The sequence below is a fragment of the Sardina pilchardus genome, chromosome 5, assembly GCF_963854185.1.
Source record: "Sardina pilchardus chromosome 5, fSarPil1.1, whole genome shotgun sequence".
NCBI classification, from domain to species: domain Eukaryota; kingdom Metazoa; phylum Chordata; class Actinopteri; order Clupeiformes; family Clupeidae; genus Sardina; species Sardina pilchardus.
The window spans coordinates 7,782,246-7,801,582 of NC_084998.1; the positions used below are offsets into that span (position 1 = coordinate 7,782,246).

General features: G+C 48.3%; 2 protein-coding genes across 5 annotated transcripts in view; both read right to left on the minus strand.

Annotated features, from left to right (window-relative positions):
* mtmr4 (myotubularin related protein 4) overlaps positions 1-19,337 on the minus strand; it is a 65,809-nt gene that overhangs the window by 21,851 nt on the left and 24,621 nt on the right. For all 4 annotated transcript variants that reach the window (XM_062536232.1, XM_062536229.1, XM_062536233.1 and 1 more), the window contains 2 exons: positions 10,529-10,618; positions 699-815 (listed from right to left, as the gene is read on the minus strand). In XM_062536232.1, the coding sequence (XP_062392216.1) occupies positions 699-815; positions 10,529-10,618 (207 nt within the window). The remainder of the gene's footprint in view (positions 1-698; positions 816-10,528; positions 10,619-19,337) is intronic.
* Positions 1-19,337, minus strand: part of LOC134080032 (RIMS-binding protein 2) — a 210,831-nt gene that overhangs the window by 15,204 nt on the left and 176,290 nt on the right. The window lies entirely within an intron of this gene.

The window sequence follows — 19,337 nt, forward strand, 5'->3', positions numbered from 1 at the left end:
CCATATGTATGAAAACAGCGCACGTCTATTTTGCGTTGAAAAACTTCCGCCTTCTGAAAGCAGGTGTAATCCAAATTGCGGTTAAATGCATCTATTAGAAAAACGTTTGGAGACAGCTGAATCAATATTCAGAGCATCAGTTTTCTTCATTGTACTGTCAAAAGCAACCTTAACTTTTGTTTGCCTCTCTAAAATCGTGTTTTATCTTTCACGACATAGCCAATCTGTTAGACAAGCATTAAGTCATATCCTTAGTCTACGTGCAGTAAATCGTTCACAAGTAGACATTTTTTTAAGTGGATTATTAGAACTACTAGGCCTACTCTGTTTGTCGCAGCTCGTTGACATCTCTTTGTATCATGTATGATCGCTAAACTTTTCTTTTTAATGTTGCAATATTCAACTGCGCTTGTAGTTCGAGCTCTACACACGCAGTTAGCGTTGTAGAGGGGGCGGGAACGGGCAGGGATGACCGCTGTTAACGTAATGAAGTGACAGCTTAGTAAATTCCGCGCAATATAGCAAAGCACAGCGTTCGCAGTCTGCATATACAAAAACTCGCTGTTAGCGCTGTGTTAGTACATCTGGCCCTAAGTGTACTTCTGTTGCAGTGAACGCTGCCCTTCTTTAGACAAAGTCAGAAAAATAATCACAGAGCAGAGACCCTCATGTCTTGGAGCAGTGGCCCAGTCTCTTACATTGATAATGGAGTCTTTGAACTTGATGTGCAGCCTGTAGTTGGAGATGGCTATGATGGCGTCATCAGCGCGGCCCAGATACTCCACTGCCTCCCCCTGAAGGACTGGGAAGGGAACCTGCAAGCAAACAAACAAACAAACAAACAAAACAACGTTATGCCGAGTTTCACACGCAAGTATCATAATGACATAATAACAACTGGACAAAAAAAAGCATTTGGAAATTTTATGAAACAGTAAAAATAATTAAAGGTAATGTGTCTTGTAAGTCCGCGTATTTCTCCACGGCATTTTAAAACGCGCTGCTCGCTCCTCTAGCAGCTCTCAATAGCCCTGGGCCTTTTCCCAAACCCAGAAGAGAAAAACAAACGTGCCCAACACTTTTTTTTGGGAGGTTTTTAAAAGCTCCCCTGCTTTTCATTTGCAGATGCCTCTGTGCCAGTGGGGCTAGACTAGCGGCCCACCTGGGGCCCTGAGGCTGTGTGGGCACAGTGATCCTGGCACACAGAGAGCTGGTATGAGCGGGCACCAGGGGCGAAGCTAACACAGAGAGGGGTCTCAGAACGGAGCTGCTTGTGCAACTTATTTTTATATATTTACATAAATTATATAAAAAACAACATCCTCATGTTCATGTTTTTGCAGGCTGAGACTGAGTCGGTCAGTTGTGACGTTAAACAACACAGGAGCAGCGCGTACGGAGGTGGACGCTGGACGTCAGGGGCTCGGAAATAGCCAGATGAGAACATTCCGCTCGGCGGAGCCGGGAGCCATTAACCCTGCTGTCCCCCGAAGGCTGAAAGGGAGGAGAGCTGAGTGACGGCTTCATCAGCGCCTAATCATTGGGCCCGCGGACTAGAGTGCAGACACATCGCAGGAGTCTAGCCAACAGACAAACATGTTCTGTCCATTCCTGCTTGCTATTTTGGAACCGGAATAGACTTGCACTCGCAACTTAATTAGGAAACTCCTTAATGTTCACAAAGACAGAGGTAGAGGGGTAAAGGTTCAAATCTAACAAAAAGAAACAGAGCGAACACAGTTGGGATGGAAAACATTCAAGAAATTGTGCAAGTATATGTCTGTGTGCCTATAGAGTATGTAAATATGAGAGAATGTATACGAATCTGTGAATGCTTGCATCTACAGATTTAGATTGGCCTAAGGGGACCTTCGCAGGGATAATACTTCAAACGACGGAGTATTAAATGTTAGCCATGGGGCAGCAATACAAACTCTTGAGATGAAAATCTTGCTCCTCCCCTTAGAATATCCTTTAAAAAGGTTCCACTTGGAGAGGAATCCCTCGGCCTCCTCTCTTTAAGCCCTTTCCAAACCCTTCAGGCTCACAGCATACAAACACTGTAAGCCCATCGATTGCCAGGAAATGGTTCCACGTGAAACTCTAAAACAGGTTCTTTGGAGTTCCAACGGAGCACTTTGGTGACCGAGATGGCTCTTCTGGGTTATAAATTATTTTCTATTAGCCACTATCAGTGGGACTGGGATTAGGAGAGATGTTTTTGTTTGGGTTTATAACTGTTACAAAACAGCAAGACACATTGACATGCTGATGGTCCAGGGAAAAATGGGAACGGAAAAAAAAAGCACTGCATCAATCAAGATATTAGTTCACTAGAATCAAATGCACGGACACATTCTTTGCACACTCATCAACAACAAAACCATGTTGATGTCCGAACACAATGGCAAAATAGACAAGATAGACAAGCTAATTCAATTAGAGCAAAACACAAACTCCAAATCCAGCTTTAGGCAGACAACTAAAGAGTTACTGTGTCTGATTTAAGAGAGCTCTGCTGTGTGCGTGCGTGTGTGTGTGTGTGTGTGTGTGTGGAAGCCGCAGTAAGAGCTTGAGTGAGTGAGTGAGTGAGCGAGCGAGCGTGGAGATGTACACCGACGAGATGGGCTGTAATGGGGATGTTTGAAGCCCTCCATTAACTTTGCTCTTTTACAAGTCTGCCTTTTCTGGGGTGACTCCAAAAAAAAAGAGAGGGGTGGCGGGGTTGGACTCCACAGCATTAAGGTCGTTAGTTGTGCTCGCTGCAAACGAGAGCACGTTATTCACGTCATCTGCACACGTCACACACATCAGACCTGCTCTGCGTTCCAGTAGGAAGATGGAGGTGGGAAGTAGTCGCCAAAATGTCGCCGAACAAAAATGAGGTGCGCAACTCATGCAACTGCGTATGCGATTGTGTGCTTGTGTGCTTGTGTGCTTGTGTGTGTGTGTGTGTGTGTGTGTGTGTGCTTGTGTGTGCGTGCGCTATGTTAATAAAATGGAAAGTATTAGCAGGACAATGGAAGCGAGCAGGTAAATATTCCGTTTACTCTGTCTAGACTACACAAGAGAGACAGAGACAAATGGCACATAACTGCAAATGTACTACATGCAATTAGAAGCTTTCAAACAAGGAGGAGGAGGAGGAGGTCGACATCAACATGTGAAATGAGCACTCTTCAAAACCCTATTATCTTTAAGTCATTTTGATTTCACCTGGGGCGGAATTACATCTAACTGGGATTTATGGTGATGTGCCGTGCTTCCTCACTGAACTTATGCAGGCATACGACAGGCCTGACACTTTACTACGTTTAGCTAATGATGCATGAAGCCAAAATAGCGCTCCCTCTCTGCCTCAAATCGAACCCGCAATCCAGGGGGAAAAAAAGACCAATCGCTCGGTCTGTTAGGATAATGTGGGCAGGGAGAGAGTGCTTAAGGGGTGCTAGAGCGCAAGACAAGCTGGAGACGATGCACCGGGGACATGTTGGCCATTGTTTCTTAGTGATATTGTTTGGATATTGTACCATTTATATTGAGCCATTTCTTTTCTGGACATCATCATTGAGGAAACTTGCCGCAATTTTCTTTCGGAACACCATCATCATCATCATCATCGAGGAAACTTGCTGCGATTATGATTGCCTGCTCAAACAATTACCCCAGGTATCATCTCCTTTAGAGGCGTAGAGTTCATAGCAACCGCACCCCTGGGTTGACCACAAACAAAACAGGCTGAGCCGCCTGTGCTTAGCAACAGGTAATCTCTTCACAACCACGAGGGAGTGTTGAGCAAGCTTTCTCCCGACGTTTCCATCTGTGACATCATGCCCGTGCACTGCACAGACTGGACACACACACACACACACACACACACACCTGGGAGGACGGATCAAACTGGCCGTAAGTAGCGGACAAGAACAGGAACACGAACACATGCAGAGTGGAAGAAAAGGGAAAGAAGTCAGGACCACCGGGGAGTTCAGGGAAGGAATGACTAAACGGCACCATAACGACTCTGCCCACCCGTCCGCCCACCGCATTTCCACCATTAGCCGGCCGAGCCGGAGCCAACAGCTGCGTTCCGCTCTAGTGGAGGAAATAAGAGAGCCGTGCTGCGCGGCAGCGTCGGGAGAGGTCCGGACCGGAGAGCGTGCGTCTTCGGTCGATCGATACGGGCCTCCGCTAGCCAAACGTCGCCAACGCAAGCCCCCCCCCCCTCCTGGTTAGGCTCTCCTCCGACCTGCCGTCTCCTTAGCGTCCATTTTGGGATTAAAAGCTCCAGTCCTATTAGCGTCATCATCGGGCCCGTGACTCAGCCCAACGGCAGCTTGCCAACGTGGATCAAAAACATAAAAAAATAGAAAAATAAAAAAAAGGACATCGAGGGAGGGAAAAATAAAAAAAAAAGAACAGTCCTGCCATCTCCTCCACCCATCTACCCTGCTGCTCTTCTGTCAAAGAAACTTCCAATTTGGCCATTTGGCAAAGCACAGACAGTGAGCGAGTGAGCGTGTGTGTGTGTGTGTGTGTGTGTCTCTATGTGAAGATGATTTACAAGGACCCTGCACAGGAGGAAGAAACTTGAGTGCATGTGGTATTGGAAACACTGCAGTGAATCTCTGTCCACACCCTCCCTCCCTCCCTCCTACACACACACACACACACACACACACACACTTTCAGTGAGACATTGCTTCCTGGGGTGACAGGGTAGGAGAGCATCCTTCCCCTCATCACCCATCTCCCTGGAGACGAAAAGAGACAGAGACACTGAACAACGGTCCATTCCATCCCCTGCATTGCAAATCCAGCCTCCAAAAGAGCCACAGAGAGAGATAGAGGGGGGGGCACATCTCGGGGCGATGAAAAGGTTAAACAGAGAGCAGCCCAAACAACAACTTCCTCATCCAATTCATCAAGCCGACTCATCTCATTTGCATGTAATATCCGGCTGGATGGAGACATATTAAAAATGACAGCAATTTAGAGGATGTGGCCCTGTTCTGCAAAGGGACAGGGGGGCATGACTTGCACCCCACATGATTATGTACACAGAGACAAAGCCATAAAACAGGAAACCTAATATAGAAACTTGACCCCCTCAGAAAAGGCAGGAAGGCTCTGTGACCTATACTGAAGAATGGTGTCATATATACATACCGTACATATACCAGATGACATGGACTCTCTTGCACACCGAAGAGATGGACTACCCAATCACGGCTGCTAATAACAAATCCTGGTGCTTCTCACGTTGGGGGTTCAGGTTTTACAAAGGAGACCCGTGCCTGAACGTCTCACTGCCTACCCTGACTGGAGCTCTGCTTACTGGAGCTGGACCAATAGGGGAGTAGGGAGTGGAGCTTTGCTGTGCTGTGCTGTGCTATGCTGTGCTCTATGACTGCGTTTACATGCACTTTAGTATTCCGGTTATGAGGCTTATCCCGATTTTGGATATTATATCCTATTAGCACTCCGTATCCCGGTTACTAATGTAATACGTGTTTTGCCTGAGAAACCGGCATAAGGTGTATACATGGAACAGTATCCCGGTTTCTCTGGGAGTACACCACCTAGCATAACCGGGATACTCGTTACCGGGATAAGGGCTTATCGGGGGTTCCGAAATCGGGGTATGACGTTTACATGTGCAAATACAAAACCGGGATACTTCAAAACCCCGATCATAACCGGGATACTAAAGTGCATGTAAACGCAGTCCATGTCTGCCCGAGACTGCAGCTTAGACAGACAGCTGGCCTGGCCAGGGCCTGAGCTTGGATCGGCTGCCCACCCTGCAGAGTGTGTCTGAGGGACCACGCTGGGCTCTGTTTGGGCGTCTGTCTCCAACCCTGTGTGTGTGTGTGTGTGTGTGAGTGTGAGAGAGAGAGAGAGCGAGAGAGTGTGTGTGTGTGAGTGTCCTGGTGTCTTTGGACTGAAATAAGTGCATGAGTCACACTGGCTAGGCAAGCGCAGCAGATATGGTCACGTTTCCTCCCGCTGCACTACCGCCGGCCGTGTGGACCACACCACACATGACATAACAGCAGCACAGACAGACCAACAGAGAGAGAGAGAGAGAGAGAGAGGAAAGAGAGGGAGAGAGAGAGAGGGAGAGAGAGAGAGAGGGAGAGAGAGAAAGAGGAAAGAGAGGGAGAGACAGAGAAAGAGAGAGAGAGGGAAGAGAGAGAAAGAGATAGATAGAGATAGATAGAGATAGAGAGAGAGAGAGAGAGAGAGAGAGAGAGAGAGGGAAGAGAGAAGAGGGAGCGCGGCCGTCTTGACGAGGCGCACGAGTCGTGACCTTGGGCCGCTTCCTCTGACAGCTGCCGCCAAACAGCAGAACAGAGGCACGTGGGCCGAGGAGCAGAGGCACGTACGAATAACACCGCGTCCACGGAACACGTCAGCCCTTTCCCTTCTGGCCCTGAGCCTGAGGCCACTTTAAGCCTTCACACCCACCCCATGCACATCAAATAGGAAATACATCATATATAGAGTAGAGTTTATGTACACAATGTTCTAGAGTCCACCAGACTGAAACCGTATTGTAAAAGTTAAAAGCAGCCAATGCAAAACAGTACATGGGCAGGCCTACTTGGTGCAGGAAAAGAAATCAGCTAAAATTGGTCGGCGTTGTGGCATAGGACCAGTGTTGGGAAGGTTACTTTAGAAATGTAATGTGTTACAGTTACAAGTTACTCTGTTTAAAATGTAATAGTAGTGTAACTATTTGAATTACTTTTTCTGAGTAACGTAACTAATTACTTTTGATTACTTTTTGATTACTTTTCCGATTTTTGAATGATATATATAGTCCCCAAATCCATGCGAAGATTTCGGCCTTGGTCTACAGGCTGCCGAGCAGTTCTGTACAAGCGCACAAGGCAGCAAGGGCATTCAATACATGAATTAGCATCACATTTTTTGTGAGGATAATATAATGATAATCATAACACGTTTACAGGCAGGCATGTAGGCCTATGCTGATGGCACTGTAGACGTGATAGAGCCTATCAGAAGGTCCCGTATCAAACTATGGCTGTGGAGGGAAACAGTTCTTTTTACATACAATATTCTTTGCAAAGTTTTGCTGACAATATTGAGATGTAATTCAAATTGTAATTTTGAAAATTTTTAAAAGTACCTGTAATTGAATTACAATTTTTTCTACAGTAACTGTAATATATTACTGTTACATTTATTTTGTAATTAAATTACGTAACTCAATTACATGTAATGCGTTACTCCCCAACACTGCATAGGACCACGAACAGTTACGTATAACACAACAATCCAGGCGTTATGTTCAGCAGACAGGCTATTTGTATGGATGTCTTGGGAGCCTGCTGGAAAAGTGACTTTCTTAAACAAGGCCATTTTGCAGTCCATGCACTGGGGCATTCCCATAGGAGGCCAGCCTGGCCTGGACATGTGGCAGAAGTAAGAACAAAGGCACTAGAATCTGCCTAGTAATAATAAGAGGATGCTGCTGCTGTTGCTGCTAATGCTGTTGTTGTTGTTGTTGCTGCTATGGTGGTGGTGTTAAGGGAGTGTTGACAAAAATTTGCAATCAACCTAGGACTAAATTGGTGGTGACACACAGCAGTGTAATGTGAAATTAGCTATTCGGCACAGCTTAAACAGAATCTGAGATGGTAACACATGCACTCATGCACACACACACGCACACACACCTTTGAGAATCAGGTAATTTTCAGTGCGACTGGAGAGCATGTATTAGAGCTATTTCCATGCCCTAGTTTCCAGACTGCCATAATGAGGCACCTGAAGCACTGCAACACACACACACAGACACACACACACACAAACACCTTGGCCTCCCTAACGAGAAAATGATCAGTAATGGTTTGCATCAGACAAACCCCAAACCACTGGCGCGTCCCATCAAGATTCAGCCAAAAGTCCTGCACCTGAGGAGTCATCAGTGTTTCTCCATACCAGACTATTCCACATCCTCAGAATCACCCTGCGCAGCACAGACGTGGGGCTGACTCGTTCAGGGACCAACTCATCATATGCCAGTACTGACGGACTGCCAGAGGTCAATCAACAGCCAAGTGCTGAAATCTAATTCTACAAATGAAATGGGAACTTGTTGATAATACAGGACTGTGCAATAATGTAAACGCGGAGTAGGGTGTGTATTGCCAGGATGGAGGTTTCTCTCTATTTCTTCACAGCTGAAGAACAAACAAGGTGTGCCATTCCATAGAGCTTTACGGGCTTTGTTCATGATGTTTGCTCAGTCCGACCAGACAGTGTGACCATGAAAGTACAAGACCATTTAAACCATCCAGTTAAGATTTTGTGGCCTTTTAGAGAGACGGGCCTACAGCTTAAAAATGTCCATTTCAAATTGATGCATGCAACGTTCTGCTTCTTTCTCAGAAAGACGACTTGAAATGTACAGCAGTTCTGTATCTTTTTTTGGTAAGTATTGGTAACAGGCTTTTGAGTCATGGTCAACTTAACTGTTATTTCTGCTTACGGAAGTCGACTACATTTCCTAATGCACTTTTCTGCTTGGGTCAGTAGCCAAACAGACACATCAGCGAACACCATCAGCCAACAACTTGCAAAAAACCCTCCACAAAGTACAAGAAAAGGAGGACCTAATTTGATAACTTGTTAAAAGTGCGAAATCGCTCACATGGTTTCAGATGGCAGGGCAAAAAGCACACACACTCGAAAAAATATTTCAATCTGAGGCCTAATGTTTAAGCAGTAATCAGATAAGGATTCACCAGAGGGCCCCCGTGCCGGATAAAAAGCCTCCCAGCTGCCTCGGCTTCTTACGTTCTGTCTAAATTACTAATCGGGGCGTGTGTGCGCGAGGCCAAGCAGCTACACGCTCAAAAAGCCCCAGCCACTGAGGCCCTCGTGCCACCGACTGAACGTCTGAAAGGGATTTTTTTTTTCTCCTCCCATTGGCCGTGTGCTGCTGCTGCTGCTGCTGTGGCTGAATGATACTTTATCTCTTTCATTCTCAGCATGTGCCGCCATATTAGGGCTAAAGACTGATAGCGCTGTCCTCTCTTCAATGGTCCTCGTAGAACATTTTTCAATTAAAGACGGGCTTTTTTTTTGTTGCGCTGGTCACATTGATTTGCCGGCTCTGAAACCTCAGAGGGGGGGGGCCTGTGTAGCTACATCCCTTGAATCCAAGGCTTTGCTCTTCTGCTCGCGTTTGGTCAACCTGATTGTGCATGCGTTGCTGCCTTTACCTCTCCAATCAGCGTACCCTCCCGATTCTCGGAAAGAGAGCTGACTTGTCGTTTCGTGGCACGACCGCGCCGACACCAGCCGGCATCGCGGCAGCAGCACTAAAGCACTCCTGATCTCTCCGAGTCACAACCCTGAATTACAGCGGCTTAACGATGAGATCATTGTTTGGCCGCGTTCCGAGCGCGTGGTCCCTTTTCTATGACTGGACATCTAATCCACGCCCAGCCTAATTGGTTGAGTGACTAAAGCCTTCCACTGATGAGCGGCTGCAGGGGACGCACGTCTCCGCGGAGGCTACTGAGGTTTCTGCGTGGGAGAGGCTTGACCGCAACTGCAACCGCCGCCTTCTTTGGAAGGACCAATCCTTGGCTCTAGCTCAGTTCTATAGAAATCACTTAGAAGATGCAATCTGTGATTCTGGTGAAAGGCTGTTAATATTTGAACTCAATATCCATTTAAAGTCACATCCCCTCCCTTCTGTGCTTGTGAAGCAACGTGTTGATTAGGCTGGTGTTGTTTGTGGCGATTCACGTGAGAGTTCATTCCCACACCAACCCCTGTTTTTTTTTCTGATTCCAAGTCTGTCAGTTTAAATATAATAATGAGCTTGTCTGTTAAATACCAGTCAACCATCTTTTCTTTAATTTCCTGCTCACCATCATCCTGAAGGTCTGCAAACCTTAATTTTTGTGTCACTGATCCAATGCTACTTTAGAAAATGTAATATAAATGTAATGTAATGTAAAGTGATGGAATACTTCTACTGTAAGTACAAATGAATGGTAATACATTGGAAGTGACTCTGATGAGTACTGATGAGCAAAAGTGCTGTATGGAATGAAGGCCATGAAGCAATGACTTTACATTTAGAAGTAAGTGCATTCAATATAAACTTGCAGTCTGGAAGACAGCACATCTCTCTCTTTAATGTATACTATCCATGTCTCTCCTTTGGCATGTGCATAAATATGGACAGAGGATGTATGTTTGGTCAGAGGCTGCAGCTACGTTTTTGGATTCTGAAGAACGTTGTTGGATTCTGAAGAACGTTGGTGGGTTCTGAAGAATGTTGGTAGGTTCTGAAGAACGTTGTTGGGTTCTGAAGAGTTGGGTTGTGAAGCAAGTGTGTTGGGCGGGTTCGGGTTGTGAAGCAAGTGTGTTGGGCGGGTTGTGAAGCAAGTGTGTTGGGCGGGTTGTGATTGTGAAGCAAGTGTGTTGGGTTGTGAAGCAAGTGTGCTGGGCGGGTTGTGAAGCAAGTGTGCTGGGCTCTGACCTGGAGGCTCTCCTCTTCCTTCACCAGGTCCCTCTGGGGGAACAGGTCCTTGGCCTGAATGTACTCCAGACTGGGTGGGCCCTCCTCACCCTGCAAGAGAACAGGAACACGGACTTTAAGATTCAGCCAGACACACAGACAGATAGACAGACAAACAAGTAGGCACTCCTTGAAAGACACTCACAGACATGTTATAGTCACTCACTCAAACATATAGTATTACACACACACACACACACACACACACACACACACACACACTTCTAAAGGCTTCTAGAAATGACCATAAATACACACCAAAACCTCCACAACAGGATATTTGAACAACTGAGCACACACAGTTGCTCATAACTCGGCGGATTCCCATTCTGATTCGGATAAATATTTAACCATGCCCTGCCACTGCCAGCAGGCTTTAGTGGGGAGCACAAGGCCGCAGCCTCCTCGTGTGTGTGTGTGTGTGTGTGTGTGTGTGTGTGTGTGTCCTGTACTGTGAAGCTCTCTGTGGCTCCTCAGAGCGGAGAGGACAGGAGCAGTGGACAGAATGAAGGCAGTAGGGGTGTATAATCCCACACACTCTCCTGCTCAGTGCGTTTTTTTTTTTTTTTCCTTCTCTGGATGAAGTAGATGTGAAACAGGCCGAGAGTCACATTACACTCGGTTCATGAATGTAAAGTTCACAGCTGCACAGCTGTTGCTCAAGTCAAATGAAAGAAAAAACAACAACAACAAAAAAACATCACGCACATATTTTAGCATACTTTAACCAACAGCTGCACCCAGATGCAACATCTAAAATCCTTCCCATAGAGACTACCAACGCACGCACGCACGCACGCACGCACGCACACACGCACACACGCACACACGCACGCACACACGCGCACACACGCACACCTGGAGGCAGTCACAACCCAAATCGACCCTGGACGGCTTTTGTGGAAACCTCTGTGCCATCTGTGCTGCTGCTCAATGTCAGCCATTCACATGACGGCTACGGAGTAAGCAGCAGCAGCAGCGCTCTGCCCACACAGGTGGACGTGAGTGGACACAGGTGGATTAAACATTCACTGACCGGCGAGCTTGTGCAACACTCCCGTTTCTTTGAAAGCGGGGGGTGAAGGTCCTTGCCTTGGCATCGAAGCCAGGCCAAAAGTAAGAGGTGGACACACAAGGACAGAGCAAGGTCCACTGAGACTCTTTCTAAGATATCGTTCGAGTGTTTTCTTTCCACCGTCTCAAGCTATATTTTTTTATTAAATTATGCTGCATATTTAGACTTTTATTCGATTTATTCATTTCTCACTGTCAAAGCCGTATCTTGAAATAGCAAACCCAGGGCGTTTCAGCCCGATTAGAAATTCAGAGTACGCCACGGTGCATCATCCGCCCCATCAATTATTCAAGCCTTTTGTCTTGTGCATGCGTTACTACAGTTCTCCTGGCTGAGGCCCATCCATACTATGGGCAGAGAGGACGTGCGGAGGGAGGAGCGCTGCAGCAGGTCCAAGGGTCTGAGTGTGCAGGTGTGTGTGTGTGTGTGTGTGTGTGTGTGCCCATAGGCCGGGCTGGAGTCATTACACACACCCACATGGCACACTGTGCCAGGAGCGTCAATGTCTGATGAAAGCTGCCGCCGAGATCAAACACACACCCACACAGGCAGACAAACACACACACACATAAACATACAGGCACGCAAGCAATCACACAGGTAGACAAGCAAAACACACACACACAGGCGGGCAAATACACACACACACACACACACACACACACACACACACACACACACACACACACACACACACACACACACACACACACACACACACACACACACACACACACACACACACACACACACACACACACACACACACACACACACACACACACACACACACACACACACACACACACACACACACACACACACACACACACACACACGCAGGCAGGCAGGCAGGCAGGCAGGCAGGCAAACACAGACACACACACACAATTACACACGTCATCTACCAGATAACGATTGCCAAGATTTTAATCAGAGTCCAGTCAGTTCAAATAAAGGCAAGAAAGGGGCTGCATGAAAGATTACAGCACCTGGAGACTCATTTCATTGCCTAACACTTCATCATGGAGTGCCTATGAGCAGGAGCAGGGATGGGGGGGGGACGGGGGGGGGATACAGTATATTCTGCAATATGAGCATTATCATTTTACAACGATTCATTGAAAGGCAGGAAAATGTCCCCAGAAGTAGTAATAGGTCTTGATGGGTACACCTCAACCTGTTAAAATGCAAATCGTTGTCGGATGATGTACCACTCCACAATCCACAGATAAGAGTCAGTCTTGAGCTGGGAGAGGCGGTTATTGAGAGAGCTTAACAAACTTTGGGGCGCCGTAGTGACCAGTCACCTTGGCAGCGGCAGCAGACACCACACATCACACTTAAAGAGCCGTGAGGCAAGAGAAGCCGATTCATCAGTCCGACGCCGCGGTTGCTCAATCTCGACGAGGGCCGCCAAACACGGGGCCAAAGGGCACGGCCGGCGCCTGACAGGTCATTCCTCATACGCGCGCAGGAATGCACGGAGACGCCGGCGCACTCACAGACAGGCGGACAGCAGCATAAATACAACGGACACACACACACACGAGCATTCCACCGCTAAAAGGCTTTTTCCAGATTACTGGGATGTCAACAGTGTTGGTGTTACAGAGATGGACCATCTTGTCCGTCCTGATTTGAGACGACCCTTTATTTCAAGAAAACCAACACTTCAACCAAAGACTCCCTCCTCCCAAAGCCATTTCCTGAGATAACACTGCATCAGGTAATATGCAAACATGGATTTCCAATCAGAAGAACTTGGCAAACAGACCGGGGCCACCTGAACAGGTGACCACATGTCAGGAGTGCTCTGCGACTCTGCGTGTTAATTTCTACTGTCAGTCACATGAGGAGGTGGATCATACAAAAAGGGGGGGGGGGCTCGTTCCTGTTGTGCGGACCCGTCAACTGCCCAGCAGTGGGTAAACGCGCTACACGTACCAGGCCCCTCATCCTGCCGTCTAGACTCAACGAGCGTTCGGCCCAGAGCCCAGCTGGAGCACCACGACGCCATGGCAGCAACAGATGTTGCTCCAGAGCCACGCCTCATTAGAGTTCCGCACACACTGGCAGGGCGGACGGGACGGGGGGGTGACGGGGAGGGCAAAGAAGGGGACGTCAATGTGGCTGGGGTGCATTGTGGGAGAGCCATGTTGTCTTGTTTGCATATACTGATTTTTGCCGACAAACCAGCGAGACCAAGAGACATGTAATAATGTCAAAACAAAGAGCAAAAATACAAATAAAAACTTCACATGACTGCACAAATTGGCCAATATTACTTTAATAATTGTTCCAATAAACCTTTGCTTGATGAAATCTTGTCTTTGTCTGAAACCAGTAGTAAACTGGGCCTCAAGTTATTTTCTGCAGACACAATCTGCAGTAGCTTACTGTGAATCATCTCAACCAGACACATTTATCTCAATAAAGCCGCATGCCTAAATCTCTGGAACTGCTGCCGGTATGATGGGCAGACAGAGAAGACGAGGGGGCGAAAAGAGAGAGAGAGAGAGAGAGAGAGATAGATAGATACAGAGCGAGAGAGAGAGAGAATGAGAGAGAGAGACAGAAAGAGAGAGATAGATAGATACAGAGGGCCAGATGTACTAACGTTTTGCGCCCATTTCAGGCGTAACGTGCGCGTATAAACATGGGGATGGTATGTACAAACACGCCGCAATGAGAGAAACGCGCAGACTGCCTGCCGTGGGAGCTGAGAATGGCTATTTGCGCTTTTCCGTGTCATGCATATTAATTCCTGGGCGGATCAGCTGAAAATGGGTGTAACGCGCAAGTACAGGGGAGGAGAGGTGCTAATAGCGATTGATTAAGTATTCCGCCTTATGTATGAAAACAGCGCACGTCTACTTTGCGTTAAAAAACTTCCGCCTTCTGAAAGCAGGTGTAATCCAAATTGCGGTTAAATGCGTCTATTAGAAAAACGTTTAGAGTCAGCTGAATCAATATTCAGAGCATCAGTTTTCTTCATTATACTATGTCAAAAGCAACCTTAACTTTTGTTTGCCTCTCTAAAATCGTATTTTCTCTTTCACGACATAGCCTACACTTCCCAATCTGTTAGACAGGCATTACTGTAAGTCATATCCGTATAGTCTACCAGCAGTAAATAGTTCACAAGTATTTTTTTAAGTTGATTAGTAGAACTTCTAGGCCTACTCTGTCTGTCGCTGCTCATTGACATCTCTTTGTCTCATGTATGATCGCTAAACTTGGATTCTTTTTAATATTGCAATATTCAACTGCGCTTGTGGTTCAGCAGCTCTGCACACGCAACTAGCGTTGAAGAGGGGCGGGAACGGGCGGGGATGACCGCAGTTAACGTAATGAAGTGACAGCTTAGTAAATTCCACGCAATATAGCCAAGCACAGCGTTCGCATTCTGCGTTTACAAAAACTCGCTGTTAGCGCTGTGTTAGTACATCTGGCCCAGAGAGAGAGAGAGAGCAAGAGAGAGACAGAAAGAGAGAGATGGATAGATAGATACAGAGAGAGATAGAGAGAGATAGAGAGAGAGAGAGAGAGAGAGAGCGAGCGAGAGAGCGAGACAGAGAGATGAGGCTTTTGGTGAGGTGGTTGAGTGGCGCCTGACGGAGTGGTGAGGCGGAGCAGCCAGGGCTCCTTCACAGCGGCGGATGATCTCTCTCTCTCTCTCTGTATCTATCTATCTCTCTCTCTCTCCACAGCGGCGGACGGCCAGATGGCAGTGAGTGAGTGAGAGGCGACAGCAGGCCGAGGGCGCAGGGTGACCTTGCAGAGCTCCGCAGCCGTCGCCGGTGCCAATTACGCCCGCTCCTCAAAGCCCCGCGCGCCGCTTATTATTCCAGTTTAGGCTCGTTTGAGCTCAGTGATTAGTGCTTTGTGTACAGACACACACACACAAGCGCAAGCACACACTCACTCACTCACTCACTCACTCACACACTCACACACTCACACACTCACACACTCACACACTCACACACTCACACACTCACACACTCACACACACACACACACACACACACACACACACACACACACACACACACACACACACACACACACACACACACACATCTGTGTAAGAAGCAGAAATTTTCTTTATTTGGAGGAAATCCATGTTAAGAAATACAAGAGCATGAGCCAAGATCCTTCACAATCCTTCAACACAGAACCCAAAATAATCCTCCTCCCTGCTCGATTCCTGTACAAAACTCCTCCCTGCTTCTTGTCTGCCATTTTCAATCTCCCTAAAATATCTACGGGCTAGTGCACCTCCGCCCCCCCCCCGCCCCCCCCTTCTGCAGCAGGTGCCCCCACCCTCACATTCATCACTGTCTCCATGCAGACAGATTGGGGTGCCGTCGGCGGGCACAGACACACCAATGTGCCCCCTCTTACCCAGCGTGCCTCTCTGCAGACTACCGGCTGCCTGAGCTCCAGCACCTGTACCAGCCACACACACACGCCAACTATTCCTGTCCAGCCGAGGAGAAAGATCGCATGAGTCCAGTGATTAGGCTACATGGTAGCAGCGTACCGACAACAGACAAACAACAGAAAACCTGTACCCACCAGTGAGCCACCAGTGAGAGAACGACTGCAACACTGATTTATTTTGAGCCAAAGGAGCAGTGGAGGGAAATCTGACCTGCAGTACGTGCTTATCGGACTCAAGAGTCTCCACCGGTATTCCAAAAAGGGTCAGTGTTGTTACTACATACACCCCTCTGTGTGTTTGACAATGCTTGGGGTGGCAGAGCCCTTGAAATCCCTAGAGGGCCACGTCTAGCCCCTGCCACTCCACCCCCCCCCCCCCCCCGGGGATTGACCGACAGCGGGCACAGAAGGGTGCCAACACCTGTCATTCAGATAAAGACCTGACGACGCACAAGAGACGGACCGGAGAGGGACTCGTCTGTCAGACAGCGATGGAGAGACTGGCGGGACGAGGCAGCGCTTGTTTCCGGGGGGGGAGAGAGAGAGAGAGAGAGAGAGAGAGAGAGAGAGAGAGAGAGAGAGAGAGAGAGAGAGAGAGAGAGAGAAGAGGCTCGCGGTGCTGCCAAGAGGATAAAGAGAGAGTGCAGCATGTACCGTGCTGATAGCGGCGGCCGGCGTCTATGTTTTGGTCTCATGACTGCATCACATAGCAACGCCGTAGAAAGAGGCCACGGTCTCAAACGGCGCTGTGCGTTGCCACTTTCGGGAAAAAGCCTCTGTCTGCCATTTTGCCGTCTGCACAGAATAATCGTAGAGGCACTGTGGGTAAAATGAGCCCACATTTGAAGAAATATGGAGCGATGCTTTACATAATTTACCATCAAATTGTGTTTGCCATTTGTAATGTGTGCGACTCCTGTTACCGTCCACCTCATTTTTTAAGCTATTCTCCTCCAGCTACAATGTTCTAGTCTCAGCTCAAGGGCAAACTCAGCAGGGGAGAGAAGTGAGGGGGATGCGATTGGGGTGCGAGGGTTGTGTGTGTGTGTGTGTGTGTGTGTGTGTGTGTGTGTGTGTGTGTGTGTGTGTGTGTGTGTGTGTGTGTGTCAGGGGAGGGGAGGGGGGTGCTAACATGAGGAAAAGGATCTATAGGAAGATCTATAGTGGTTTCTGAAGGCAAATTCCAGCAATTCCAGGCAATTCAGCTCAGCCAAGACAGAGCACCAAAAGCCTCTACTCCTCCCTGCCCCAAAGTGGGTCAGAGGAATCAAGCACACGGCTCTGTGTGTGTGTGTGTGTGTGTGTGTGTGTGTGTGTGTGTGTGTGTGTGTGTGCGCACACACCGGTATCTCCGTGTTTGTGTGTGATGGTGTAGTTGAATTGCAATCCTCAGTGCCTCAGGTGTGGGTGCAGAGTATGGGTGGGGCAGCACCAAACCAAAGCCTCGGCGGTGTGCATTAAGCAGACGTATGAATAAAGGGTGCAGTGCTCACTGGGTGTGGGGTGCTGCTGCTGCTGCTGCTGCTGCCTGAATACACTTTGGGTGAATGAATACACACGTACGTACCGTAGCTGGAGATGACAGAAGACATGGGCGCATGTCAAGATCATGTGAAGGCTGAGGTGTAATTGAGGGGAGAGTACAGTGTGTAGCTGACAGGGCAAGAGGAGTCAGCAGCACTAATGAGCCATGTAGGCTCTTGCCTTCACACCTCTCTCTCTCTATCTCTCTCTCTCTCTCTCTTTTTCCCCCACTCTTCTCTCTCTCCAGTGTCAGGATGAGATGCAGTGTTGGATCATGTCTCCCTGCCATTTCAACATCACCAAGCTCAATTATGCTGCGGGTTGGCAAGCCTACAAATGACAAAAAGGGGTGTGTGTGTGTGTGTGCGTGTGTGCGTGTGTGTGCCGCTGGATTCCCTTCCTTTGAAAGAACTCTCTGTGTTTGAACTTGCGTCCGTAACGTCTGTCTTTCCGTCTGTGTTCCCTAGAGAGCCTGACATGAACACTTAAACATTCCAGGGTTTTATTTTCTCTCTCTTTTTTTTTTCCAGCGGTTGCTGTTGTTGGAGGTGTATTAAAAATTCAAATTGCCTGCAGGAAGGCAGCCTCCTGCAGAAACGACTGCACTGCACTGCAGTGCCGGACCAGATAGGAAAGTGATGTAGCGTTGGTGTGGCTGAGTGATGGGTGGGTGGATGGATGGATGGATGGATGGATGGATGGCAGGCGATCATAGTCATCGGCGTGTCCCCCATCGTAAAATGCTGAACTTTAGGGAGCGTGAAATGGTGGACTCGGTAATCCGTCTGCTCCCAACCTTGACCTGGGGTCGGACGGAGAGCACCAAGGGGAAGGAGGGAGGGAAGGAGGGAGGGAGGGAGGGAGGGAGGGAAGGGCTTCAGCCACCGTCAGCACCTGCCGACTACACCAATCTCGTTTGGCACTCCAGAGAGACATACCCAGCAGAGATGGAGCGATGAGTTACTGCAGATAGTGTACGGGACTACATGGGGAGATCGAGAATGGGGGAGAACGAGAATGAGAGAGAAAGAGAAAGAGAGAGAGATAGAGAGGAGAGGAGAGAGAGAGAGAGAGAGAGAGAGAATAGAGAAACCACAAATCCCCAAGACAGATTGATTAAGTGCATGAGTCCATCTCCTAAAAGGAACATGGGCCAGGCTTCCACACATCTTTCACGTCACAAATCATGAGCAATATGCGTCACTCTCTCCTGCTCTCTCCGTGTTCTCCTCCTCTCTGAGGCTGTAGCTCTCTCCCTCGCTCTCCCTCGCTCTCCCTCTATGACTCAGGACGGGCTTGGCCGGAAGGATGGCTGGCAGCATCAAATGGCTTCTGAGTATCTCTGTGAGTGTGTGTGTGTGTGTGTGTGTACGTGTGTGTGTGTTTTATTTGAGTGCCTTATTGGAGTGCCTTATTTGAGTGCCAACTCAGAATGCTGATATCCCATATTGTGACAGTGATGACAAAAAAAAAGCCCCCTCACAGACACAGTCTAAATAAAGATTCTTGAACAGCCCAGAGAGAAAGTTTGCCCGAGTAGAAGGGTGAGGTCAGACTGCGGGAGGAGTGCGGAGCCGGATTAAGCAGCAGCGCCGACAGCCGAGAGCCTCGGAGGAGGAGGAGAGACGCCGCAGAGCAGAGAGGAGGCAGAGAGAGAGGGAGCAGAGGGCTGAGGCTGGGTACAAGGCAACCCGCCCCCCCCCCCCCCCACGGGCGCTTACG